The following is a 27,725-nucleotide window of genomic DNA, read 5'->3' as shown; positions in this document are numbered from 1 at the left end:
CACACTAAACCTTTAAGGTTTCTACATTCTATTGGCCAGGTATTCAGTATCCTAAGCATCCACATTTAGATTTAAAGATGGAAAAATAATTACATTACCAGAGTTTAAATTGATAAAAAATAAGAGTCGGGTTCGCAACTACTGAGACAACCTATTTGAGAAAATAGGTTTAAGAATACAGAGGATGACTGTGGTTATTCCGAGCATGGGAAGTCTGAGTTTAAATCAGTTATAGCAACTCAAAACTAAACTGCAATGTGCCGGATTGGGGAGCGTATGAATGTTGTTTAACTGAAGTGAATATCAGGGACTGAACTAATCTCCAAGTCTCAGTGTCTCCGACTACATTCTGATCTGGACTCAGCTCCACCAAGAGAACAACCACAGCCAGCAGTGGTGCAGCCTGATGACCAGTCAGACACTCAGCTGCTACCGCTGCAGAGGGCGCAGGCAGCAGCTCCAGCCGTCCCTAACCTCTATCCAGACTCCGACCTTGTTGCAGCGGAGGATGTGGACAGGCTTCCAGCATACACCACTCCATATGTGGCAGCCCATATTCCACGGCAAAATGGAAAAAGGACAATTCATGGCCTAAATGCAACCTCGCAAGCACCGAGGGGGCGCTAGTCAGTTATTTTGCCACGCCCATTCCTTAAAAACATCTGAATGTCTGCAGGGGGGGGCTGTTGTTACACAAATGTAGTTTGAGGGAGGTTGAACCTCCAACACCGAAGTTATAGTAATTTTGTGTGTCACGGCGAGTTGATGAACTTTGACGCCACGCCACTATTATGGCGTTTGACAAAAAGTCACAGTAATGTTATGCCTACATTATCAATGTCTTGAGACCCATTTGATACAGTTTGACATGGCTGCGAGCAGTGGGTGAGGAGGAATACCTCCAAGTGTAAGACGTTCCAAAAACAAGACATTTCTTGTTTCCACCAGGGGGCGCTGTGATTTTAAGTCAAGATTTCTGTGTAGATGTCATCAGGCCGGGACTTTTGTTTTACATGTCTAGTTTGGAGTCGATTGGACCTTGTATGTCCGAGATACAGAACCTCGTGTTTTGATGGCGTGTAATCAAACTTTGATGCCACGGTCACACCGTGTGATGAAAAATCGATCTTTGAGTTAATTTTTATCTCCATCTTGTTGTGATGACACTCATCTCAATTTGAAGTTGATCAGATGAAAGCCCTGGGACAAGTTCGTCAAAGTAAAAATGTGGAATATGGCCAATATGGCCACTAAATGCAAAATGGCGGGCGTCCTGTTGCGTTTTTCGTAATGCCCCTTGAGACTTTTTTGTATGACTGGTCACGATACACCTGGGCTACGATTTTTGTGAAGATCGGTCAAAGGGAAACCTAGGGGCTGCGTTCCAGGGGGCGCTGGTGAGCCACTTTGCCACGCCTATTTCAAATCACTCCAAAACGTACATTTTCACCACTTTCTAATTTACTGCAAACTTTAGAATAGTTTTGAGCATGTTGAAGCCCTCAAAAAGCCCCTTCTTTTGCCTGAATAATAATAATAATCCTTTCAATTTCAATAGGGCCTCCCACCGTCGGTGCTCGGGCCCTAACAAGTTAATATGCCTCCAGAAATGAAAAGATAATTCTGTTCAAAGCATATGGAATCAACTGCACGGATCCAGTAAAACACTAAAACAGAGAAAATTTAAATGATTGAAATTGGAGCTTCTTGGATATGAAAGATATATCTTGGGAACAAATTAACAGAAGGCTTGTGACGTAAAAAGACAGTGTTGTAAAAAGACAGCGATGTAAAAAGACAGTGACGTAAAAAGACAGTGACGTAAAAAGACAGTGATGTAAAAAGACAGTGACGTAAAAAGACAGTGATGTAAAAAGACAGTGATGTAAAAAGACAGTGACGTAAAAAGACAGTGATGTAAAAAGACAGTGTTGTAAAAAGACAGTGACGTAAAAAGACAGTGACGTAAAAAGACAGTGACGTAAAAAGGAACCACATGATTATTCTGCAATGGAATGCAAAGATTTTAATAGCAAATGGTCTGAAATTTAAAGGATTTATTAAAAGTCTCAGAAATGAACCAGAAATTAAATGTATTCAAGAAACTTTGAAATAAAATTATGCCAATGGCGAATGAAAGAATGTGAAAGTACAATAAAATCTTGAAATAAAGCATTTAAAATATTAAAAGGAACTCATTGTTCCAGAGTCATATTGATACAAAAGGTTGCAAGCTAATGTGAGGAAGACAATTAAAAAAAGCAAAGACTGCCTTTTGGAGGACATTTTGTAATTCAGTTGGAAGAGAAACAGAAATTGGTCAAGTGTTGGAAATGATTAAAAGACTGAATGGAATCAAAAGACAGTATGGGTATCCAGTCTGGATTGACAATGGGACTGCAGCTGTAACAGATGAGGAGAAAACAGAAATCTTGGCACAGACGTTTCTCAAAGGTCATGGTTCTAGTAATATTACTGAAGGGGGGAGAAGAAGAAGGGAAGCAATTGGCTGATGCATACAAGTCTGTTTCGTAAGATAAGATAAGATAAGATAAGATCCTCCTTTATTAGTTTCACAAAGAGGTGCTAAAACCGTTAAGCAGTGGACCATTGACAGCATTTCAACATAACAAGGATGCTTCGAGTCCACCGATTGGAATACCCTCTTAGCCCCCTCCCACAACGTCAACGAGCAAGTGGACTCTGTTTCATCATACGTTCTGTGTTGACAGCATCATCCCCACCAACACTGTCACAATCTTCCCCAGCAATAAACCCTGGATTACCAAAGAGCTCAAGGAGATCATCAACAGGAAGATATGAGTCTTCACCAAAGAGGTCAAACGTGCCATCAAATCTGCCAAGTGGAAGTACAAATAAAAAGTGGAGGAAAAGTTCACACAGGGGATCCTCCGCTCAGCTTGGCAGGGCCTGAAGAACGTGGCTTCCGTGAATGCTGCTGTCGCCAGCCACAAAACCATCCAGGTTCCAGGCAGCAGTCCCACTCTAACCTGGTGACTCTGCACTCATCGCACAGTGGATGTGGTGAGAGCCCTCAAGAGGACCAGAGAGAACAGCTCCCCTGGTCCAGACAACATCAGTGGTCGTGTCCTGAGGTTCTGTGCTGAGCAGCTAGGGGGCGTGTTTCAGATCCTGTTCCAGAGCTCCATGGACATCAGCACAGGCCCCCAGCTGAGGAAACACTCCACTGTCATCCCAATCCCTGAGAAAAGCAGCACCAGAGCTCTGATACTGGACTTTCTCAACAACGTCTTATCCGATCTCCGTTTCACCTCCACTCGCTCTCCTCAGGGCTGTGTGCTCTCACCACTGCTCTTCATCCTCTACACAGATGACTGCAGATCCACACAGACCAACTGTCACCTAAGTTCTTTGCACTGGCTCCCTGTCTGTCAAAGAATTATCTGTCAAAGTCCTTAGTTGGTTTATAAAGCACTGAATAGTTAAGACCCTAAATAAGTTTCTGATCTCCTGCTGCATTATGAACCATCCCTCAGGTCGTCTAGAACAGATCTGCTCTCTGTCCTCAGATTCAAAACTAAACTTGGAGAAGCAGCGTTCAGTTTCATGCTCCACATTTGTGGAACAAGCTTCTGGAGAACTGCAGGTCAGCTGCAAATCTTAATTTGTTTTTAGTGAATGCTGAAGACTTTCCTGCCACGGCCTTTTATTAAATCAGATAATTGATCATTTCTTACACTGCACTGTTATTTTAACTATTTATTTCTTATCCTATGTATTTATTCTTATATTTTGTATTTAACTCTTTTAATTTATTTTGTAATGCTTTTTTGTATTGAATATTGTTGCTTTTACAATTTGTCATGATGCCTTTAGTATTTTATGTAAAGAACTTGGAATTGCCTTGTTGTTGAAATGTGCTGTACATATTAACTTGCCATGCCTCTGCAGCTCTCACTCACCTATTGGTCACTGGCTCGTTACTCCACCGGTAGTATGGGAACCTGCCTTCCATTACTCATAAGCTCCAGTATAAAACCCTGGCTGTGCAGCGTCTTGTAGTTAAATTCTTATGTGCTCTTCTCATTCCTTGTGCCTTTTTGCTCCTTGGCTGATTGTTTTTCCCCCTCATGCCTCAAGACCATTGACCACCAGCCTTCTGCTGTTCCAAGCTGCTCCCCTGCCCACGCCATGACTCTCCACCATCTTCTCCCTTTTCCATGCTTTAACCAGCCTGCTCCTGCTCCCACACCTCAGGATCCTCTCCACCGTCCTTCATCCATATTCAGCAGCTTCTTTCTCATTAAAACCTCTTTAAAACCTTCTACCTCTGTCTCTGTGTCAGTGTCTGTGTTTGTGTTTGTGTTTGTTACATAGTACATAACAAGGTTACATTTTACAGGATTGAACAGTGCATTACTTATAATAGGAAAACATAACACAGGAAGGTCCGAATTTTGCAATCAACTGTCCAAAATATGAAGTTGAGAGAAGAGAACTGATACTGAACCTTAAAAAAAAAAGCTGAATTATGATTCATGTGATCTTTAACAAAGAAGTGGAGGAGAAAAATTCTATCAATATCTCAGAGGAACCAATTTGATAGAGAGAATATGAATTTATTTTCCTATTTATTTGTTATTTTACTTACATATATATGATAATAAGAATGAGTGAATATAGTTAGGTTCCCGATCCACATCCATACCAGTTGGTGGCGGTAATGCTCCATAACGTTGTTTGTCAACCGCCAAAAAACATCAGAAAGAAGAAAAGAAGTAGGTGTTGCCCTGGCAACGTCTCCAATATGCCAGTTTCCATATTACGTCATCAGCAGCCGACCAAACACAGCTGAGGCGCGCGTTTAAAGAAACATTCAAAAGGTTTTGTCAAAAACAATCTTCGTGACGGACGGTTGTGGATAAATGTGAACATGAAGTACTGAGGTGTGAAGGTGTGTGAACGTGTGTGTGTCGGTGCTGCCATGACACAGTCAATCGTTGTCCAGGGTGAGTAAGACACTCAGAGCAGCTCTTTGAGGTGGACGTTAGCTTAGCTAGCTGCCAGCTAGCTGCTGTGTGCTGGTTGATGGAGCAGCTGCTCTGCTCGTTCACTTGGTTCACGGCTCATTTAACGAATCCTTTCCCTAACTAATGACACTCGTGTTCCTCAGTTGGACAGTGCGGGAACCAGGTTGGCTGCAGGTTCTGGGATCTTGCTCTGCGAGAACATGCTCACGTCAACAAGGTTTGTGCAAATACACACAACAGAACTCAGTGACAACTCAGTGAGTGACACAGAACACCACAGACAGCTCACACTGCGTCCGTTACTCTGTAGTTGAGAAGACATGTTACACTAGGGAAACCCATGTGAAAACGATAACATTGTAGCTGGATGCATTCCGTTTCCATGGTGACACTTGAATGGAATGGTGCAAAGATGAATTCATGTTTTAACTTGGTCTGCCAGCTATTGCATGTCCACAATGTATGTGTCTGTAAGTCCCAGTATCTCACTCACAGAAGACAACTGCACTGAGCTGAATTCTGTATTTACATAAAACTTAGCAACGCAACATCTTCCAATAGGTTGTTTTCGTGCTGTCAAACATAACCACTGTGAAACAATCAGAAAATTACGGTTTGTGTCTTTGTTTCACTGCTTTGTGTTCACTATCAGTGCTCCCCCTCTTCATTCAGCCTATAGGTCTCTCGACCACCACTGCTCTTGCTCTCTCCCTCTCTCTCTCCTCGCTGAATCAGGGAAGTGACAGTCGTGTGAACATGTTACATGAAAACCTCAAAGAAAACTTGTGTAAAGCTGATTTCACATGACACAGCAGCAACATTACTGCGGAATCAACCTACAGTTGTTTACGATCCACCAGTAAACCGAGAGAAGAAGAAGAATGTCTCCAACATGTTTTCTCTTCAGTGATGTTGCTCCGCTGTTCCATGTGAAATCAGCTCGGTACATTTTGCAGCGGCCTCTTAAGACTTTAAAGTCAAGTGTTCTGAACGGTTTGGCGAATAGTCTCCACTTTATCGTTAGCTGTGTTTGCATCGACATTTTTCAATCGTTGACTTCAGAGAGCAGATGTTGTCGTCACATGATCTACACAAGGCATGGGATTGGCTGGTTTACTGCCCCCACCTCAGGAGATTGTGCGAACAGTTTGTGCCGTACATTCCAACAGACCCAACTAATTGATTACTCAATTAGTTGTCAACTTTTCTTTTAATCGATTATAATCAATACAATCGGCTGGTTGTTGCGTCCCTAGTTCTAATCAATAAAAACAACTCTGCACACCTTCACTAATAGCTGCAAAGCCTCATTTGATCTGAATACAGCCCTCTCCCCCCGACTTCATTTATAATTAAATGAATCCACTGGGTCTTCAAATCCTGAGATGTAGGCAGAACAGGGAGACTTCTGATTTGGTTAGCGCAGCCTACAGAGCTATGGGCCTTCTCCTCATACCTGCTGCAGCTCTGACTACCGGAGCTCTTTTAGCGAGGAAGTCCATGAAGGCGGCTGCGAGGTAGATTTACTCGGATACTGTGGGTGGAACGAACGGGCAAATCCTAGCTCCGGAAGTGTCACTCAACCTGGAGCCCATAGGACCAGAAGGAGTCGTTTGGGAACACATTTTCAGAAAGGTGGAGCAAGCAAAAGAGGGAGAGAGAGAGTGTGTGATTCTCATTTTTGGGGGATCTGTTGAGACGTTTAAAAACCATGAAAGTGTATTTTGCATAATATGGGACCTTTCATGGAAGCCTATCCTTTTTTTTGTCTTATCCTTTATAGACAGAAATGCATCAGCCCCAACAATGTCTAAGCACATTCCTAACAACCTTCTTTGTCTCCTATTCAGATGGGAGAGTACGATGAGGCCCTCGGTAGCTTTTTCCGGAATGTGGACTCAAGGTAATCGCAACAGTTACGGTTACATGGGTTAAGGCAGTGTCTGCCAGAGTGGTCTTAACGTAATCCTTTCCTCACTGGCTTTTCCAGGAATAGAGCCTGTGGTGTCGGCGGGAGAATCCAACACCTTAAGGCCAGAGTAAGTCCTGTCAGTTTCCAGGAAACAGCTTGAAAGAACCAGCTCGGGAAGGATGGTCAGGCTGTAACAATCCAACAACAACAGCATCAAGATCCATGCAACAATTCAATGATTAATGATATTTTGTCTTTAATATTTTGCCCCAAAGAAGAACACTGTTGGATTTTATGACTTGTCAAGATCCCGTAGTGGGATAGGTTACAAACAATGATCATCAACAATCCAGTGATTATTTTGTACAGAGGTGTTTGTTAAAGTATTTACTCGTACTATCTGCACTAAGAACATTTAGAACCATTTTGAACTGGAATTTGTTATTTTGATTTGCTTAAGATTTTTTTTTTACCCCAAGTGAAACTGAATAGTCTGGACCCTATTCTGCGGAGAACCTCCGTGTGGATTTTTTAAAGCTCAACTTCAAAGAGTTTTGGGAGTGGATCATATCCATGGATGATAGTAGTGGATCAAATGAATGTGCTGAGAGTCTGTAAATTAATCTGTAGGCCTCATATTCGCATATTTAAATCCACAGGCGGTGCTGGTGGACATGGAGGAGGGTGTGGTCAATGAGATCCTGCAGGGCCCACTGAGAGAAGTGTTCGACAGCACTCAGCTCCTCACAGACGTGTCAGGTTCAGGCAACAACTGGTGAGAGACAGACGAAGCCATGGGATACCACCTCATAAGCTCACATGGCCTGTAGCAAGTGTTCTAAACCATAGTTTTTAACATAGGTGCTTGTCGCACATGCAATTGCACTATTCATGTAATGATGTGGTGTTTAGGGTTTGTCAAAGTCGGTGCAAAAAAATTTCCCTTGGTTGAAAGGATTAATTCTGCTTTCTTATTCAACCAACACACTTTAAATCCTCGAGTAAAAAAGAGCAAGAAACATACATGGCGGTAATGCACCTTGACGTTTGGTGCCACCTGCCAATAAACCGTACAAAGAAGAAGAAAACATTTGTAAAAGCTTAGAAGTGCTTGTAGAATAGTCTTTTGTCCCGTTGTCCTCTCTTAAACCCATCTCATACAATTTAGGGGAAAGGTCAGTGGTGTCTCTCAACAGGGCTGGTGTGGATATTCCCACTATAATTTCTCCTTGGCCTGACAGCCATGACAGCTCAAACTTTTTTTATCAGTATTTTACAGTTTCACTATGAAAATTAATTTGTATTTTTGGATCATTGGTCAAGCCGATGATTTTTGAAAATCCTTCACATTTCGTTTGAGTCTTTGTTTCAGATAAATTCATTCACACTACTGTCAACTCCTCACAATTTGTGTCAGTCTATTCTCAATGGAGTAATTTAAATGTGTGTGTCAAAACTGATTTAAATTTCTTGATTATTTTTTTAATCAATCCCAATTAAAAAATCTCATAATTGAATTTATAAGCAACACTACTCATCATATAAGAACTTGACAGTAACATACCTGCTTGCTTGTTCAGGGCGGTTGGACACATGACATACGGCTCAGCCTACAGGGAGCAGATAGTGGATACCCTGCGAAAGGCAGCAGAGCACTGTGACTGTCTGCAGTGCTTTTTTCTCATCCACTCTATGGGAGGAGGTAAGGCATGAAAGTGTTTGAGCATATGTATTAATGGATGCTTAAAACTGCTTAAAACATTACCTCCATTCATTTATTTTGCACAGATTAAAGTCCAGATACATTTATAACAATCAATTTCAACCATATTAGTGATGCAAGACATTGTTTCTTGCAGTTCATACTGTTAATCCACTGCTCATGCGAAACAATCAACAGACCACGAAGAAAAAACCTGGTGTTCAGATGTTTTCAGGATCAGGTTACTGGTTGAGAGAGCTTCCTCCGTTAGTGCAAGTAATTCTTCCTGACTGGCTTTGAGGTACTGGTTCGGGCTTGGGGACCAGAGTGCTGAGCCTGCTGGAGGAGGAATTCCCAGAGGTGTGTCGAATTGTTACCGCAGTCTATCCATCTGCTGAGGATGACGTCATCACCTCCCCTTACAACAGTGTCCTGGCCATGAAAGAGCTGACAGAGCACGCTGACTGTGTCATTCCAGTGGAAAACCAGGTTTGTTCATGTGAACATCTCTATTGTATGTATGTATCTTAACAATCAATAACTATTGACTTTGTGGTCCCCCGATCACTTCTCTTCCAGTCATTGGTTGACATTGTGAGTAAGATTAAACACATGTCTGACGGTGGAATGCCGGGGCGGGTGATCAAGAGAGACAGCACTATCATCTCTGGAGAGGGCGGCCTCCGCGGAGCAGAGAAGCCCTTCGATGCCATGAATAACATTGTGGCTAACCTGTTGCTCAATATTACCAGGTATAGTATTACTGTGCGTGTGCTGAAATAGAGTCAACCCCTGTATGCGGAAGGAGTGGAGACTATGACAATATTTACTTTACTACTGGACATGCTGACATGTTTTTTTCTTTTCGTGGTGATGACAAGTGTAATATATTAAAGCCACTTCTATAAAATGTAATACTATACTACTAATATAATAACAAAACTGAAACGAAACCAGACATAGAGCCTTTTAGTAAGTTAACAAAGTCAGAGCTCCTTGTCATTAGATTGTCTAAGTCTTTGGAACAGTGTTTGGGTAGATGTGGTGTTCAGCTGGATTGAGGGATGGTTGTGAACACAACATAGGATTTATGTTACTACATTCAGTGAGAACCTGAGACATGTATAAATGTGTTTTTTGTTTATAAGTCACGTGTTTTTCTTTATTTGTCTCTAATCTTATCAAGAGGGGGCCACTAGTAGCACAACGGGGCAACAGTGCATCCCTGTTTCGTTTGTTTGCACATTGCACAACCACAATCCTGGCAATGGATTCACACTGTTCCACTGACTGATAATGCAACACAGCAATCTTCAAAAACAGATAAGAAGACAGCCTGTATAAAATGTACAAAAATGCTCTACTAAGATTTCATGAGATTTGAAATTTGTTCAACTAGTGTGTAACACCTCAATGCTACTCATAATGCATTTTGGTGATAAACAGTGAGTGCAAACACAAACAATGTGTATTTATTTTACTAAAACATTTGATCGTCACACAATGAGAATTGAAAATTTCCTGATAAAGTTACAGTATATCTCAATTACATTTTCCGTGTGTAAAAAAGTTTCGAATTTGTCCCATGAAATGTCCTGTGTTATTTATCTTGGGTTTCAGCTCAGCCCGTTTTGAGGGTTCTCTCAACATGGACCTGAACGAGATCGCCATGAACCTGGTGCCTTTCCCTCGTTTACACTACCTGGTGCCGAGCCTCACTCCTCTCTACACGCTGGCAGACGTCAGTATCCCCACCAGAAGGTCGGCTGGATGGCTGCCATGGCTGCTATTTTTACCTCACAGTTGTTCAGACTCCTGCAGAGCTCTGGTTTACTGTAGCTCACATGAACTCCATCATCCTCTTTACATGAGCCTAATGTTGACTTCAGTGATGAATGATTGGGGAAGCCTCTCTAGTGACGACCTTACCAGTGTGAAATGAAGAATGTGCATTGTCATTTGATCTGTGATCAAACGGCAGGACACGACAAGAATATTATTCTGATATCAATATATATTGTGATTGAGCAAATACAGTCAAGTCAGTCATTCTATTTATCTTTGGGCTCTGAGCTCGAGCACATTCAGTTTGAAACAAGAGCTTTAATTTGAGCAGGTTTACATCAACATAGGAAGAACTGTGTGAGAAATAGAACCCACACGTTAGGTGGCAAAATGTATTTGGACTCTTTGGTACCAAATAGAGTTTTGGTGGCTGTTGTTTCGTCTGTGGCTGTGGCTGAGGGGTAGAGCGGTCGTCCTCCAACCAGAAGGTCGGCAGTTCGATCCCAGTCCTCCCCATCTGCATGCCAAAGTGTCTTTGGGCAGGATGCTGAACCCCGAATTGCCCCTCATAGATATTTCCTCTGCTGCTAATAGATGCACAGTATGAATGTATGGGTGAATGGCAAACTCTACTGTAAATTGCTTTCAGTGGTCATCAAGACCAGAAAAACACTATCAATACAAACCATGTACCATCTTTTTCCTATGAAAAACATAGCAGTGAATTTTTCTTCTGATCAGAAGCATAATCTTACCAAGAGGCAAAACATTCTCAGAGCCTGGCTTTCACTTTATCAGGCGAGACTGTGGCCACTTCAAGTTCAGGGAGAAACAGCATCCGACCCACCACCCAACCCACCACCTCATAAACAACTGCCATGAAAGTGGCCTTGTCTGAGCCAACGAGAGCAGCTCATTGGTCAGACAGAGTGGCGGCTGCACTGAGTAACCCCCAGAGCTGAATCTATGTGACTGTATGAATGCGGAGCAGAGCTGGGTGTTTCTTAAAAATATCTTGCCTTCTCAGCAGAACTTCACTGTATAAATAAAGGTTCCAAAATTCTCCTCTCTCAAACATTGCCCCATTGGTCCTAAGTCAAACTCAATTGTAACTGTAGTCTCTGCAACGCCTTTTTATTGAGTAAAGCCAGGATATAGAGACTGAAAACCAAGGCTGTTACTAACCAGTTTAAATGTAATATCTGAAATGAATTTACAACACTGATTTTTTATTTTATTCTCATGACGTGAAAATGTCTTTTCTGTGCTTTCTCCCCTAACTCTAGACTGGATCAAATGTTTAGCGACGCCTTCAGTAAAGACCACCAGCTATTCCGATCCGACCCGAAGCACAGCCTGTACCTGGCCTGCGCCCTCATGGTCAGGGGGAACGTGCAGGTGTCTGACCTCCGCAGGAACATTGAGAGGTCAGAGCGCTGTACTCCCAATCAGTCCCTGTCTGCACCAAAACAGGCGGCGAGCCAGTGCACCCACCCTGATAGGCCCAAAGACCTTCACGCCGCTCTCAAATAGTATGCCCATTCAGCAGCGACAGCACTGATTCATGACTAGTCCATTCAGTAGCCTCCCCTCCTCGGCTCTCCCTTCACTGCCCTCCCTGTAGACCTTGTTTTCATACGGCATGTTGTCAAGAGAAGCGGGTGTGAGAACAGAAATTTAAATGTGACCATGGTGTAAAACAGGAGGAAACGGACAGAGAAGGGGGAATAGCTCAGAAATATTGCCCCCTAGAACATTCAAGGGCACATTTAATAACTGGACATGTAGCAATTTGTGATTTTGGTCCTTTACGTGGGTCCTTTTTGATGGAACGAAAAACAACTCAAAACTTCGTGCTGTGTTTTTAGTACTCACAAAAATTATACTCCCAACAATGTTGTACACTCTGTCATTTATTCTATCAAGCAAAACTACTAAACATTGTTGGTTCCAGTCGCTCAAACGTGAAGTTGCTGCTTAGTCGCGTCCACAGATAGCGTGTATGTTTAGGGAACATTGGTAAATTGCAATGTCTACTCATGGTCTACATGTGAGATGTTCAGGGGATATCTCTAAATGGAAGCATCTACAGTTAGCTAGCATGCAATGCATTTAGGTAATACTGTCAAATTTAAATGTGGGAACATCTGGAAAACGTAGCTTCACACGATTGCATGCACATTAACAAGTTTCTACGTATTTCTTCTTTTCACATTAATACAATTTCAACATAAGTGCTGTAAAGCTGATTTAAATGTATCTGAGATTATTGATTCCTCCATCAAATGAAATGTAAAATGTAACTGCTTCAGGGAAATTTTAACCCTCAAATTATTATTATTTATTTATTTTATATATATTTATTTTCTTATTGTCCCTGTCCTAGATTGAGGCCATCGCTCCCCTTTGTCTCCTGGAACCAAGAAGGCTGGAAGACGGGCCTGTGTTCAGTGCCTCCTGTGGGTCACTCTCACGCCCTGTTAGCCTTGGCCAACAACACATGTGTGAAGTCTCGATTCATGGAGCTGAGAGAGAGTTTTACCAAGCTCTACAGGAAGAAGGTGCATTTAAAGCCATTGCATATTTGAGACTATGATGTATTGATGTATTAGGGCTGCAAACTAACAATTATTTTATTATTTAATCAATTATCAGTAAGTTAAAAATCTATTTTTCTCAAATTGATTAGGTAGGGTGTATATACAATTTCAAAACTATTTAACAGAGACATTTGGCTGCACAGGGGAAAGCCGTGTCCAAAACATTGTTTTCAGGTTGTCCCTTCATATTTACACACGTCTGTTCCACTCTTTTGAAGAAATATCTCAGCAACACTTGAGGGAATTTGTTCACATTTGCCACAAACATTTACTTGGTCTCAAAGATGAGCTGATCAGATCAGGTCGCCAAGGTCACTCTGACATTAAAAGATTTTTGGTTGTAATTCTTACCAATTTTCAGACAAAGTTGTCTTTTAGGATAAAGTGCTTTTGACAATGTGCTATTATATAATCAAAATGCAAATCACTTTTCTGGCCATTATATATCATCAAAAGTCGGGAACAGAAGGGAATGTTGTGATCATATTTGCCGTAACCTCCCTGTTTGGTGGAGGCAAGAAAACAAATCTTGAATACTGAAGTTTGTATTTAGTGACTCTTGACTTTTTTTGAAGGCTCACTTACATCACTACCTGAATGTAGAGGGGATGGAGCAGAGCAGCTTCTCTGAGGCCCTCAACTCTCTCAGCTCCGTGATTGAAGAGTACGATCATCTTGATGCCACCAAGGGGAAACTCGTGCATGACGCAGCCAGGCTCAGCATCGCCAGATGAAGGTCCACTCCGTTGCTAACCAATTTAACTTTTTGAATGTTTGTTTTTTGCTTTGTTTATTTATTTGTATTTTTTGTTTCAAAAATGATTTCACACGAACAAATCGTTTATATACACCTTTATAAGTTAGAAATCCAAATTGTCTTATTTATGACCAGATTCAATATTTTCTCTGTCTGAAAAATAAACAGTCACATTAGTAAGAGTTGAACTCTGATTTGCCATTGTGGGCTCCCTGACCATTGTATAATGAGGTACTATTATGAGTCAAATCTGCTGTTACAGCTACTTCACTGGCCATAGCCCATGTCGTTATTGCACGTACTTGTCCTGAAGACATGGTTTAGTAAAATGTTTTATCATAGCCAACAGCATTTTTCAAGATTTTCCATGCATTTCATGATCCCAGCCATCCTTCATTATGAAATGAGGTTTTGTAGTTTATGTTTTTGTCTTTAGTCTCGGGTCCATAACCTCTGCTGAGGAGAACTTAATAACCAGAGAATAAAATCTTTTTCGGTCCTTAGTCCACCACAGCAGGGCTCCGAGCCTGTGTCTGGCTCCACTAGAGTAACCGCAGCTCAGAAAACATGTCATCTGGATTGTTGCACTTCCTCTGGCACACGCAGGACGTTATCCACTGCATCTTCCACTGTGTGTTGGAGCCTCCTTTGCAAGTGAAGTTGACCTTGATCATGAGTGACTTGTTTGGTACACAGCAGCGTTTGTCTGTACAGACTCCGCAGTATGTGGGCTTAAACTTTTTGGTACTGGCACAGCCAGAGAGTGTCAGCTTCTCCGCTTTCTTTGCCTGGAATTTAGGCCGGCATGTCTTTCCCTTTGGCATCTAAAGTTGAAAACAGTGGTTAGTACCTTTTTTATACAAGTTTATACAAAATAATTAAAATATTTGAAAAGAATTTGGTTTTAACCTTAATGCTCCTAATAACACTCCTCTCACATGGTCGCAGCAGGCACAGGCGACGGTCCTTCCTCATCTCACATTTGCTGTTGTCGTTGTTCACGCGCACAGAGATTCCCAGGCCACAGGTCTTGGAGCAGGGACTCCAGGGGGTGGTCTGGACCAGACAGTTCTTCTTCCAGGCTAAAGGAGGATCCCTGTAAGCTTTCAGTATTACAATTAAAGGGCATTGTGTCAACAACACCCTACTCAAACAATGGACCTGTTTGCTAGCATACGGCCGAGCAGAGCACAGGTCAGGAACACACAAACATCAAATATCTGTTGTGAGCCACCAGAGGGGTTAATATACGCTACTAAACCGACAACTGTTTTCCTCTGAGCTGCAGGTATAACAGTGAAAGCTCATATTGCTGCGCCCAATTCTTTGTTAACTTCAACAAAGCCACTTACCTTTAAAATACCTTCCCACCTAGTCTGGATGTCAGCTCTTGAATTTAAAATCATATTGACATGCTTTGGTTTCTCACAGTGACAGATTAATGTTTCCTAATATCAGAATTTCATGGCAATCAAAGAAAATAAATAACATTGTGCATCAGAGTCAGATATTTACTTTTAATAAGCAAGTCGTCCCTCCTGCTCTTTATAGCAGGAACCATCCATCTTCCTGTTTACCTTTTGACAGGCGGTCTAACCACAGTCCTTATTCTGCTCACGCCACCAGAGTAATCAAATGCCCTCTCTCCCCTTCACATCAAGCAAACTCTAACAGCAATTAGCATTCCACGCCAGCTATCCTCCTCCACGTGGTTTACTGTGTAAACACATACCTGACATGTAGGTAGTGTCCTGCTGGTGCTTCTTTGGGCTCTGACCGCGGAGGCCAGCTGGCAGGCTGCCCATCAGTGGGGCGGGGCCTAAGAGACCAGCAGGCTTCTGGATGAAAGCAGGGGTGCAGCCAATGGCTCCAGCAATACATGTGCACTTATAGAGGGGGCTGGTCTGGAAAGCTTCTCCGTTTTCATAGTGGGCCCCATTTAGGTCACAGCCCACGGCCATCATGTCTGAAAGAATGAGGGAAGTCTCAGGGATCTGCTGAAGCACCAGATCACCTCTCTGTGGGATGCAACTGAATCTTAAAAGCTGAAAAGGGTTTTTTTTCACTTTTTTTTGTGATTGTTCATAAACTGCAGCATACTTTTCACAGACATGAAAAATGAAGCAGACAAGAACTCGAAAATATAGTCATTGTGATTTTCCTATTTTCTTATAGAATTCAATATTCAGAATTGATTTAAAGTAATTTTATCCTCATCACCCTGTTGCAAACGGTTACATTTGTTCAAAACGACATTCAACAGTTTAGCCCCAACAGTCCCCTGATGAAATCACCAAATTTCACACACTTATAATCTATGAAAATGTCAAAAGAAAATCTCCCAATTTTTAAGGTAAAAAAAAAAGTCTGGATCCGCCCTGTTTGACCTACATCAAAATTGAATTGGTTCTTTCTTGGCCCATGTCGCTTACACCAAGTGTGGTGAAAATCCATTCAGTGATTTTAGCAAAATCCTGCTGACAAACAAACAAACTTACTAACGGACAGGGGTGAAAACATAACCTCCTTGGTGGAGGTAATTAAATCCACCTTTATTCTATTCTATAGTCTCTTTACAAAAAATAATTAATACAAGTGTATATTTAAACTCACATTTATTTTAGTCATGTGGCTTTTTTGTAGTGCTTTTACTATTCTTTCACTACCTGTAGTTACACACAAAACCTGGAAGGAAATAGACTTGAAATGCAATATAGGGATAATGTTATTCAGTAATAAATATAAAGTGTAGCTGAAACCTCCCTTTTCCCTTTGAAACAGCACCAACTTGTCTCTTTTACAGCTCTTCGGGGTACTTGTCTGTTCTGTGGATTCTGGTACTGATAAGGTGCCTGAAACCTTTGCAGAATGGAAAGGACGTGAGAAATGTGATCTGTTCTGTCAGATGCATCTAAAAACCTGTAGACATGCAGCTGTGGCGCAAGACACCTCTGAATTACCAATTATCATTTCCAAGTTTGCACTTTGCAGCTGAAACACGTCTATCCCAACCCTAAATTACCCTGATGGCTGTGTCAGCAGTGTGTGAGTGATGTGAGATAGAAACTTCCCTGTGTAAAGAAGGACTGTATGAATGTGTAAGTGAATGGTGAATACGACTCGTAGTGTCTACTGCATTGAGTCCTCAATAAGACTTTAAAAAAGCACTACACAAGTGCAGTCCATTTACAAAGCAGAAATGGATACGAAGACATTCTAAGATTGTACCTTTGTTTCTTCTAATAAAGTTGCCCACAGAATTCACATGCAGCAATAGCCTCTTCATTTGTTCAGATTTGATGTGCACATCCAACACTGAACTGATTAAATCATTTGTTATACTCTTCAAAACGAAGAATCATATCAGGGGGTTTTGTCAAAAGATACGATATGGTAAATAATCTGTATTTATATTGCGTTTTTCTAGTCTTGATGACCTCTCAAAGCGCTTTACAGACAAAATGTTTGGATCCAGAAGTTGCGGTACCCTTTGCTGGCACTACACAAAAGTTGCTTCACAGCTTAGCATCATTCCTTGAGGCTTAATGAACATGCAGATGGTTTGTAAAGTGAATTCTAATGTTTGACATTCATACTCAACTCCGTTTCATTTTCTCACTGTTGCAAAACACCCCAAAACCAGTCAGTCCCTCAGGCATCTTGAATACAGGGCAGCCTTCCATCTAACCACCTGCTAACATCATAGATGTAGTTTGAAACACAACATGTGTAGCTGCCCTGTCACTTTTTACCCTTTGATGACCAATTAAAGAAAAGATGGGAGCCACTCACATGCGCACACTCCAACCTCAAACTTGGGCTGGTCTGCTGAGAAATCGCAGTACATGCCCTTGTGCGGGTCACATATGTCCCTCTCGTTGCAGGGATCCCCAATCTGCCTGGCGCAGCTCTTGCAGCAGCCACACCCATCCAGGACGGCACTCACCCCCGGGGCACAGTGAGGTCTCTCCCGACACTTGCAGGGCCACTGGCAGAACTGGCGCCTTTCGGCCACAGACTGTCCACCTCGAGGAGCAGGCAGCTGGCCATTGTTCTGAGCCCTGCTGAGGCACTGCACGAGGAGAGAGACGCAGTCAGATTGGTTCTAAGTGCACTTTGCATATAAGTCTTGACCCTGGATATTAAAGTAATAAGTTGTCACAGTTGAAAATACATTTTCACACATAACACAAACCTAACCCTTTCAGAACATCATACCAGTTCAGCTCCACTGCTTCTATTGCACTGAGAATAGTAGTTTACTATGAATCAGTATGTGTTTATACATATATATTCATATTGATAGGTCATGGATTCATTTTGTTCATTGACATTGTGGGTTCATATCTTCAGTTATTGTAAAATGCAGATTTATTTTTTTATATTATATTTTTGGGGCTTTTTATTGCCTTTAATGGATAGGATGGAAAGTAAGCTGTGAAGGGGGGACAGAGAGAGAGTGGGGGGAGGACATGCATAAATGGCCGCGGGTCGGAATCGAACCCGGGCTTCTGCGGGTTGAGGCTCGTTGGGGCAGCAGCTCTACCAGGTGAGCTAGTAAAATTCATATTTTTATCAGAACATTAGGTCAACTAGTGGACAAAAACAAATATGAATCAAGTCACCCGCCATGATACCAGTTTTAGTGGTAAGAGCGTGGCACGTATGAGGTAGTATGTTTGAATTTCAGAAGCCTTAAATGTGCTATTTGTACGATTTCTCTGTGTCTGAACGTGATTTGTAACCAGGAGCGGGCGGTGGTGAACTTCACATATCGTTGGATACAAGACAAAATGTATTTCAGGCTCTGAGCAGTGCCACGTCTCCAGACTGGATGCTGTGAGGTTACAGTTAGCTTGCTAATTACAGTAGAAGCTAAGAAGTGAGCAAAACAAGAGTTCAAATTAGAATTGCTTTCCACAACTGGATACAGCTCTTGCTGAAGGGATTCATTTAGACTGGCAAGTAAACATGTTTTTCAGTCCATATGTTACTAGATACCGCAACATACTAAACGGTTGCTGCTGTGTGAATGGACTGCATTTATCTAGCACTTTTCTACTCTTAGATACCACTCAAACAGTACGAGTCACATCACACAGCTACTGTAGATGCAGTTATATACATCCTATTCACACACAACCAGCACGGTGGAGGAGCCAGGGATCAAACCAGCAACCTACTGATTAGTGGACAACCTGCTGCAGACAGGAAGGTGAGAGTGATAGGTGAGAGCCAACCTCAGCTGCCAATCACAGTGTCTCACCTCGTTTTTATAGCATCAAATTACTAAGAAAGAACATTTAATAGAAACTATCTTTGGGAAAAAATGTATCCATGTATTTAGATTTTTTGTCTGATCCTCGTCCCATTTGCTGATGTGGAGGAGGCAGATTTATATGTTTGATTTGACCTTTGTGGGCGGTCAAAAACCCACTAACATCTGGATTTTGTCTGCAAAGGGCGTCCCCGGTCAGCAGTAACAGGGTTTTATCAACTCTGGCTCTGATCGGCAGTGATGGAGACACAAGTGAACTTGCTAATTCAAGACAAGACGGAGAGGTGAGAGAGCTCCTCAGTTTTCAGAGTACATTTGCAATCTTAAATGTGGCGCATCGGGGGAAATAAACAAAGTAACTCCTCTACTGGCAATCGGAAAGGAGTCAATTGCCATCTTTTAGCCAGTTTATCTGCGTTTAAAAAAACACATATACCTGCTAACTTTGGTGTAAAAGAGGCATAAGCTAGAATCTAAACTTCCTTTCACTACTTCCACAGTTAATGTCAAGTTAAACTGTTGAGTTTGTGTTTAAAGTATTCTATTATTCTTCTTAGATATCCATGTTTAAATCAAAAGGCTGAATCTTTTAGGATGGCTGCAGATTCAGTATTGGGAAGGGACAGCTGCGGTGGCGGCATCCCAGCAGCTGATAAACAGTGTTCAGAGCTGTAATAGTTTGGGTCTGCTTAGTTTTTGCAGTCCTTGTGTGCTGCCACTTTTGCTTCAGTTCTCCTGGCTGCTAAGTGCTTCCAAGGGTCACTGGGGGTTATGCCAAAAATCTGAAGCCTGCCTGCCAGGTTCACTGAATGAGCTCATTTCATGGTGTGAAAATGGGTCCACGGGAGCTTTGAGTATGAAGACCTCCGACTTGGTTTCTCTTTTACCAGCAGTAAAGATGAAATAACAAGAGTGAGAACCACTCAGTGCATCCCAAGAGTTTATGAATACAAATGCAAATTTCTGAAAGTCTTTCAAAAAATAATTATAAACTTACTCATTATTGAGAAAGAATGGGAGGTATTTAGTGTCTCCATGTGTTGTCCTATCAGAAACCCCAGTCTGTCTGTAGTATTAGAATAAAAAAAAAATATCCTTCCTACCTGTTGAGCAAGGATGAGCAGCAGGGAACGGCAGAGAAGCGATAGCATCTTTCAAGGAAGAAGGTCTGTGTGAGCTCCTGGAGAGTGCAGGGGAACGAGGGAGCAGGAAGGTGGGATTGAGGGAGAGGGAGAGAGGAATGGGGGGAGATTGGGAGAGCTGACCTGTCAGAGAAGGGGACAAAGCACCCCTCTGTCTCCTCTCCAAACACACCTTTCCGTCCCTTACTGATCCAGTGGGGGAATATTTGTCTTCATAACTGCGGGGCCATTCCGTGGCCTTCAAGTCCTGCCCACTTGTTTAACCTCAGTCTGCGGACCCCGCTCACATTTACCTGGGTGCTACTAACTAACTAACGTAAATCTGTAACCGATGTGTGACACGCTGCTATATACCTCTCAGCGAGGTACATTTCAACCAATACTGTCTAGTTTCTTTCTTTAATGGACAAAAACCCAATTCATGAGTTGAGGTGCAGGCAGTGAATGCAGTCACTGTATGTTGTTTGTTTAATGTGGTGCCAAAGCTGTATGAGCCCACTTAATGTGGACTGATGTTTTTGAGTCCACATTCCATGATTATTTGCTCAGAGTAAAGAGCTCCCTCTCAGTGCCAGCCCTCCTCCTCCATCCACGCAAAGCCAACGCCTCTTTGAGAATTCAAGTGGAACGACCAAAAGAAAAACTGCCTATTTGTCCGGTAATGCTCCCAACTAACAATGACAGCCTGCACCCAGTGTGTCTGTCATACAGTGTCCACACGAGCCATGCGGAGGTCCAGGGTCGTGTAATGTGTGCAATCACCAGTCACCAGTCGGATTTGTCCTCTAAGAGCTGATTTAAAAAGCTTTGCTCGTTAATTGTAACTGTACTCAAACAGGTTTGTCTGGTAGACAACAGTCTTTCTTATAGCAGAAATGTTTACAACTCATCAAAATATAATAAATGTCCACTGGGAGAAATAGAACGTAACCCATGTAGACATTTACTGGCTACTTTGTTATTTGTGCTTGAGTTTAACTCTGGACTTTTGCTGTAATTGCCCTGCCCATGTGTACATGTGTTTAGCCTGGCAGAAACCTGAAGATACATGCTCAACTAATTGTGTTTCTCCAGGGGAAATTTGGAAGAAGACGTTGAATTTCTCAAATCCCCTGCTGTCATTGCTAAACCCACCATATAAATATCACTACTATACACAAAACTGATCTTCACTCAGCCACTGAGTGTGCATGGGAATGCAATGATTGAAGACCTCAGATATGTCATACTCCACACAAATACTATAATAATCCCTAAGGTAATCTCTTACATTAGATTACCACTCTTGACCAAAGCTGAACTGTAGCTTTCTATCATCAGGTGAAGTTCCCAGAAAGCAGAGGAGTAAGTGAAATACAGGAAGCCCAATGTGAAAGCACAGGTGCTCAGGTAGTCCATTCAAATCCACACTTGAATTCACATAAAGGGCCACAGTATTCTTTTTTTATTTCACAACATGTAAGCACTACATATTTCTACTCTGATACATTTCAGAGAGAATGATTGTATTCGATATCCCATTATCTGGATTTGACAGCTTTAGTTCATTAAAAATGAAGATTTTAAACAATAGATAATATAACAAGCTGTTAAAACACATTGTTAAAGACTGTTTGCTTCTGAAAAAGAAATTCTGTTATTTTAAATGTCTGAGTTGTTAAAAGCTTTTTCCCTGTGAAGTTCTCAAATGCTTTGATGATCCAGTAACTCACCACAAATCAAAGAGAGAAACAACCTCTCACATTAAATCTAACATCCCTGTATATCATACTCTTTATAATGTATTTTACTGTAGCTTCACTTGCTGCTTACACAGCTGCAGTATAAATAATCGAATGATGTCATACAGCTTAATAAAATAATATAATAATCGGTCAAACAAGGACTTTTACTTTAAAACTTTAACTAGCCTAAATCTGACCGTTTCGGGTGTAGTTCAATTTAAATATTTCAGCAAAATAGTACTAAACCTTTTTGAGATTAAATGTGCCCCTGAACGTTTATCATGTGACCAGTTACGTACACCGGGCCAGTGTAAACAGGAAGTAGATTGTCTAGTCTGCAGTTGGTTGCTTAGTAACAGGAAATACTACGAATGGGGAACAGCAAGGAGCAGTTTTCGCACATGACTGTCAGAGAATGTGCACAAGTGGGTCCAGACTTTACACAGAGTTTGTGTTTTTCACATTTAAACGACGCAGCAAGAGATTCTGAGCTCCTGATTTCTTCTTCTTCACATCTGTTCTGTCAAGAGTGACAATAAACAAGCAGATTGAACTTATAGTTCACAACATCACCATCAGAACTAAATACAAATATAAAAGTAAGTTCAATCCCCCAGAAATTCAATCCACCAGAATGGACAACATTTTCTTCTTCACTTATATAAGTTTTTTTTAGGTTATTTTATCATTTCAGTCCTGTTTGTTGTTTTAAATAAAATCTATTATTTTGTTCTGTGAGTAACTGATGGTTAAATGTTCCCTCTGTATGTCTTTCTGTTTTTGACAGAAAACTTAACTAAGAGAACAGCCTATACCACACAGTCTGTGCGGATCTTCAATTATGAATAAGAAAAACACTGAGTGTAAGTTGAGTCAGGTTTTATTCACACCGTAGTTCTCCTTTCCTAACACCTTACGGCCTTTCCTTGACCTTGTGACGTTTTCCATTGGAGTCAAGGAATAGTGGTGAGGAAAGGAGATCATTTTCACATCCTGAATGCAGCCATGGATCCTTAGATGGTTTGTTAACCTCAGTTTAGTTAAATGACCCACAATTAATAGTATTCTAAACATTTGCAATTCTGTTTTGTTTATTTGAATGAAGGATTGATTTGGCAAAATAAAGATTTGAAATTAACCATGTGTCCCAGCCTTTACTGTTCTGTCCCTAACACACACACACACACATACTGCCAGTGCAGCTGTCAGGAGCATTTTGGAGGGTTAAGTGTCTTGCCCAAGAATACTTCGAAACATAAAATGGAGGAGCCGGGGATTAAACTACCGACCCTCTGGATAGTGGACGACCTGCACTACCTGAGCCACAGCTACGCCCTTGGAAACAAATCAAATAACTATTTTATGCTTGTTGCAATAAATGATACAAAGAAGAAAAAGTTAAATGAGGACTAAAAATCTGTTTGCATAAACTGAACACTATAGATGTAGAGCAGGACACAGAGCAGAGGTTTAACTACCTGAGATTCAGCAGAGGACAGCGCCTGATGTTGTTTACATGTTGTACAGTTTAATTGAAGCACAGAAGGAGGAAGAAGAGAGATCTGATAATAGTGGGGGCGAAGGTGATATAGCAACACAATCCAGACCTGTATACTGGTTATTGTATCCAGTATCAAGTCTTTAGTGAGTAAAAACAGTAACATTGTTGAAAGGTACTGAAGCTTTTATGGACTGTCAGGAAATGAGGTTGACAAATCATTCTTCTTTATTGTCAAAAAGGATTTTTTAATATTCCCACTTTTCTCAATATTATGACTGAATTCGACACCACAGATGTTTTTTTCTTGACAGTGACTCTAACAATTAGCTCTAAATAGCAAAAGCAGTTGTTAATAAAACGTCTCCAATTCCAATTATCTTTGAATTATCTATGCCTTGTTCACTGAAATGGTGAAATGAACTTCAGAAAAAATAAGTAAAAATCCTCACACATGCTGATCGCTGATTTCCACTGAAAGATTAACGATTTTCATTTTATATATCATGTAACAGAAGGTTCTAAAATAAATTTACAGATGTTGTCCCTTTGTCATCAATCAATCAATCAAATTTTATTTGTACAGCCCATATTCACAAATCACAATTTGTCTCATAGGGCTTTAACAAGGTGTGACATCCTCTGCCCTTAACCCTCAACAAGAGTAAGGAAAACTACTAAAAAACCCTTTTAACAGGGTAAAAAGAAACAATCAGGCAAAGGGACTCCGGGGAAGAAGTCAAGTCAGTAACATGTATTGATGAGATATTAATTTCTTTGATATGATAAGAAGGGAGAAGAGGAAGGAGAAGCTGGAAAGAGAAGCTCCGTGTGTCATGTGTCCCCCGACATTCTAGACCTATAGCAGCATAACTAAGAGCAGGTCTAAGACAAGCCTGGACCAGCTCTAACTATAAGCTTTATCGTAAAGGAAGGTTTTAAATAAATAAAAAAATGTAAATAAATAAAAATGTTAACTGGCCAAATCTGCTTGAGGTGTGTGACCCAAGTGCAAAGTGCTTTTATTGCTATGAGGTGGTAGATCCTGCCCCTTGGGAAAGGAAGTAGACTTTCAGATGGCCAGACGGGTCCCCAGACACAACATCATGAAGTCAACAGCATGACTCCCCTCCTGGAATGTGAGGGAGTCCCCCGTCGTATGTCCCAACAATGCATATACACACAGTTCTCCCAGTGGCAGGGATTTAAGCTGTCATTAGTGTCCAGACACCTCAGTTTGGTAAGAATGGATAGGTTTGATTTCTTAAGAGAGTCTCCCTCCTCAGTAATGGAATGTGTGTGTGTGTGTGTGTGTGTGTGTGTGTGTGTGTGTGTGTGTGTGTGTGTGTGTGTGTTGCGTGTGTGTGTGTGTGTGCGTGTGCGTGTGTGTGTGAAATCAGACACAGTTGGACAGGCAGGACTAAATGTTCGTGGCGCTCGAGGGGGTCCAACTTTTCCCTTATCTCACCTTTACAGCTTTATTTACAGTTGTTCTCCTTGTTTAGTGTTAGTCTAACATTCCAGGTGAAAACCTCCTACTCTGACAGTGCACAGATCATTTACAGATAAATAATATGTCAGCACTTTCCAAAAATATTCCCCTGTATCTCCGCATTATTATATTGTGACAAAATAATCCTCATGCCGAGATTCACTTGACTTAATGGGATGATCTAATTGTTTTTCATGTTAGTACACATAGTGAGACCAAATAACTGGGATCTCGTGTGCTAACTCAACATCTTCAGTTAACACTGAGAACATGTCCTTCAGTGATTTGGAGGCAGTTTACAATATATAGAATATGAGTGGGCTGGCTGACTATAGTATTTTCAAGTGTCCACAGGACCAGAGTCCTTTACGAGGCAAGGACTTTGGTTGAGGTTAGGGAAAGATCATGGTTTAGGTTAAATGCAAATAGACACTTTGTTTCTGAAGGGACTGTGAACCTTTTCTGTATTAACCACAATCTTTCTGTGACCCTAACCAAGTGCTTTAGTTGTCAAAACCATAAAAAAAAGTATAATGATGCTGGAGTCACAACAAGTGGATAATATATGTAGTCTACGAACATCTTACTGACTGGTGATGTGCTTCTTCCTGAAACTGTGATTGTGAACAATATTTTATGGAATTTTCTCTGGGGCATAGTGCAGCTGGCTGTCGTGTTTGAAGTGCGAGAGCTTGGTGAAGGTCACAGGCTTCACTCCCATAGACACCACAGATATGAGACTGCGTAAGCAGGCAATACTGTCTCCAGAACTAAAAAATACATTTGATTGTTTAGGAACTAGCAGACCCATAGATTAAATGATCTGTAGGGGTTCAAAGTGTCACTGGAGGAAAGCAGACTTCAGAATATGAGAGGACATCATGCACAGTTGTTGTATTGATGAATTCTGACTTTCTCCTTGGCCAAGCTTCAATACATATTTCAGCAGAAGGTGCCAAAGGGCTCCTGAACGCTTTCTTCACTAATGAGTTGACCATTGATCTGCAGATTTTCCACATCATAATACATGTGTATTATAATTTTTGAATCCGAGGCTTGCAGTGACACAGATTCATCATTACTCGACAGTTGAAGACTAGAATATGTAGCCTAGTCCGATGAATTGATGAATCTGGATTCCTGCTTATAGGCTGCAGATGGACAACGACATGAGTCCATGGAGCCAAGAGTCCAGGCTGCTGCTGGTGGTGTAATGGTATGAGGAATGTTTAGCTAACACACTTTAGACCCTCAATACCAATCAATGTAGTATTGTTGCTGACTCTGGTCATCTCTCTATGGCCACAGTTTATCATCTTATAATTGCAACATCATGCAGGACAATGGTCTGTGTCACTAAGCAGTCTCAAAGTCTCAAACTGGTTTCATGAATTAGTGAGGTCAGTGAACATCAGTGGCCTCCCCAGTCACCTTGTTTACTTTCTTGTTTACAATTTATGTTTACTGTTTATCTGCCTTACAGGTCGACTCAGTGCCTAAATGGTTTTATTTCGTATTTGTCCAGATAACAGTGGCTGTGGATAAGATCGAGAGCCTTTGTGTGTGTTCCTCAAATGAAAATGTTTTACTAAATGTCCCAGACTCCAGCACTATTATATGATACAGGCTCTACCTCCTCCTGTAATTAAACATGTTCTAGAGAGGAACTCTTTGAAGGCACCGAGAAAGTGAACGGAGTGAGGTGTCAGTCTGGATCAGAAAGCATTTTTACTTTACCTATTGAACACATCACATACAAACAAAGATTGATCATTCATATTTGATGCATAATGTTAAAATCTACATTTGAGCTAGATTTATTGTTTATTCTTTTTTTAAAAAATGTATTTTGATGTGAACATATGATGTTATTTCAATGTGTAAAGCAAAAAAAACCACAGTAACAATACAGATGAGAAAAAACAATGATAATCCTATAGTATATCATTGGATGACAAGGCCGTATGTCGTCCTCCTCTCTCAAGCAACGAGAAAAATATAGATTCTATCCAGGTTTTTTATTTATCAAAGAATGAACAGCTGTACTACTGAACCCCAAGTTGCACCTGATACACAACTGGTGTGTGTAATTGTGTGCGTGCATGCATGCATTTGTCTGTGTCAATGACTTTCAGGAGGACACTTAGAAAAGCATATTTACTATTTCTCTGCACCAAGTTAACTGCTTTAATGTCATGCCCTACTGTGTTTTGGGGCTGGGAATATACACCCCTTGAATAAGAGGCCATGGACTGTCCCTTCACAGTACGAGACTTGAACACTGGGGCCCCACACTTCATCAAAGAATGCCAAATGTCAGTCCTCTCCAGTTACCAACAGGAGCTCTGTTCCACTTTTGTGAATTGTCCACTTTGAACTTGGGAAGTAGTTCGAGGCTTAAACACAAAAAGAATCACTCCTATGTTCAAGTGATGCGGCAGCAGGTCAAAACAGATACTCTGATGAGGCCGAGATATGAGAGCCAGTGATGATGGGAGGGGGCTGTGGGGCAGTTAGGACCTCCCTTAAATGCCTCCCCGCTGCGTTTATTTACTTCTTCTGTGTCCCCATTTTAGATGCCTAACCCCCTTGCATCCCAGGGTAGATTAAGTTCAGTTGGAATGTGCATGTCTGTAGTCAGTATTACTGACTGACTTTTGGCAGCTGAAAAAAAGGTAATATGATACCTTTGCAGTTGGTCAACAATGTCTAGATATAGTCAGTAGCTGAATAAAAATCAGTTTTTACTACTACAAAGAAATGTTAAGAAAAATGTTATCCAATCTGCTTTTGGATTTCTTTCAAATTACTTCAAAATAACTG

At 41.3% G+C, this 27,725-nt stretch overlaps 2 protein-coding genes across 2 annotated transcripts; one reads left to right on the top strand and one right to left on the bottom strand.

Moving 5' to 3' along the window:
• Positions 1 to 4,807: 4,807 nt before the first annotated feature.
• tube1 (tubulin, epsilon 1) lies at positions 4,808 to 13,986 on the top strand. The gene is made up of 12 exons (XM_035144628.2): positions 4,808 to 4,991; positions 5,156 to 5,229; positions 6,863 to 6,915; positions 7,003 to 7,051; positions 7,584 to 7,699; positions 8,505 to 8,626; positions 8,928 to 9,115; positions 9,206 to 9,378; positions 10,247 to 10,387; positions 11,698 to 11,838; positions 12,798 to 12,972; positions 13,587 to 13,986. The coding sequence occupies exons 1-12, from the start codon at positions 4,967 to 4,969 to the stop codon at positions 13,743 to 13,745; spliced, it is 1,416 nt and encodes a 471-aa protein (XP_035000519.1). The 5' UTR covers positions 4,808 to 4,966; the 3' UTR covers positions 13,746 to 13,986.
• Positions 13,849 to 20,197, bottom strand: ccn6 (cellular communication network factor 6). Its single transcript, XM_047338222.1, has 5 exons — positions 20,150 to 20,197; positions 17,561 to 17,840; positions 15,501 to 15,734; positions 14,678 to 14,871; positions 13,849 to 14,592 (listed from the first exon to the last, which is right to left on the bottom strand). The coding sequence occupies exons 1-5, from the start codon at positions 20,195 to 20,197 to the stop codon at positions 14,311 to 14,313; spliced, it is 1,038 nt and encodes a 345-aa protein (XP_047194178.1). The 3' UTR covers positions 13,849 to 14,310.
• Positions 20,198 to 27,725: the final 7,528 nt, after the last annotated feature.

This window comes from Hippoglossus stenolepis, chromosome 20 (assembly GCF_022539355.2).
Source record: "Hippoglossus stenolepis isolate QCI-W04-F060 chromosome 20, HSTE1.2, whole genome shotgun sequence".
NCBI lineage: Eukaryota > Metazoa > Chordata > Actinopteri > Pleuronectiformes > Pleuronectidae > Hippoglossus > Hippoglossus stenolepis.
This window is presented reverse-complemented; position numbering and strand designations above follow the sequence as displayed.

Excerpts from the sequence above, each read along its gene's own strand:
- tube1 (XM_035144628.2), top strand. The coding sequence starts at position 4,967 with ATGACACAGTCAATCGTTGTCCAGG. Across the intron at positions 7,700-8,504 it reads TCAGGTTCAGGCAACAACTG|GGCGGTTGGACACATGACAT; the intron begins GTGAGAGACAGA and ends TTGCTTGTTCAG. Across the intron at positions 8,627-8,927 it reads CATCCACTCTATGGGAGGAG|GTACTGGTTCGGGCTTGGGG; the intron begins GTAAGGCATGAA and ends ACTGGCTTTGAG.
- ccn6 (XM_047338222.1), bottom strand. The coding sequence starts at position 20,197 with ATGCTATCGCTTCTCTGCCGTTCCCTGCTGCTCATCCTTGCTCAACAG. Across the intron at positions 15,735-17,560 it reads TGAGGTTGGAGTGTGCGCAT|ACATGATGGCCGTGGGCTGT; the intron begins GTGAGTGGCTCC and ends TCATTCTTTCAG. Across the intron at positions 14,872-15,500 it reads GGACACTACCTACATGTCAG|CTTACAGGGATCCTCCTTTA; the intron begins GTATGTGTTTAC and ends TAATACTGAAAG.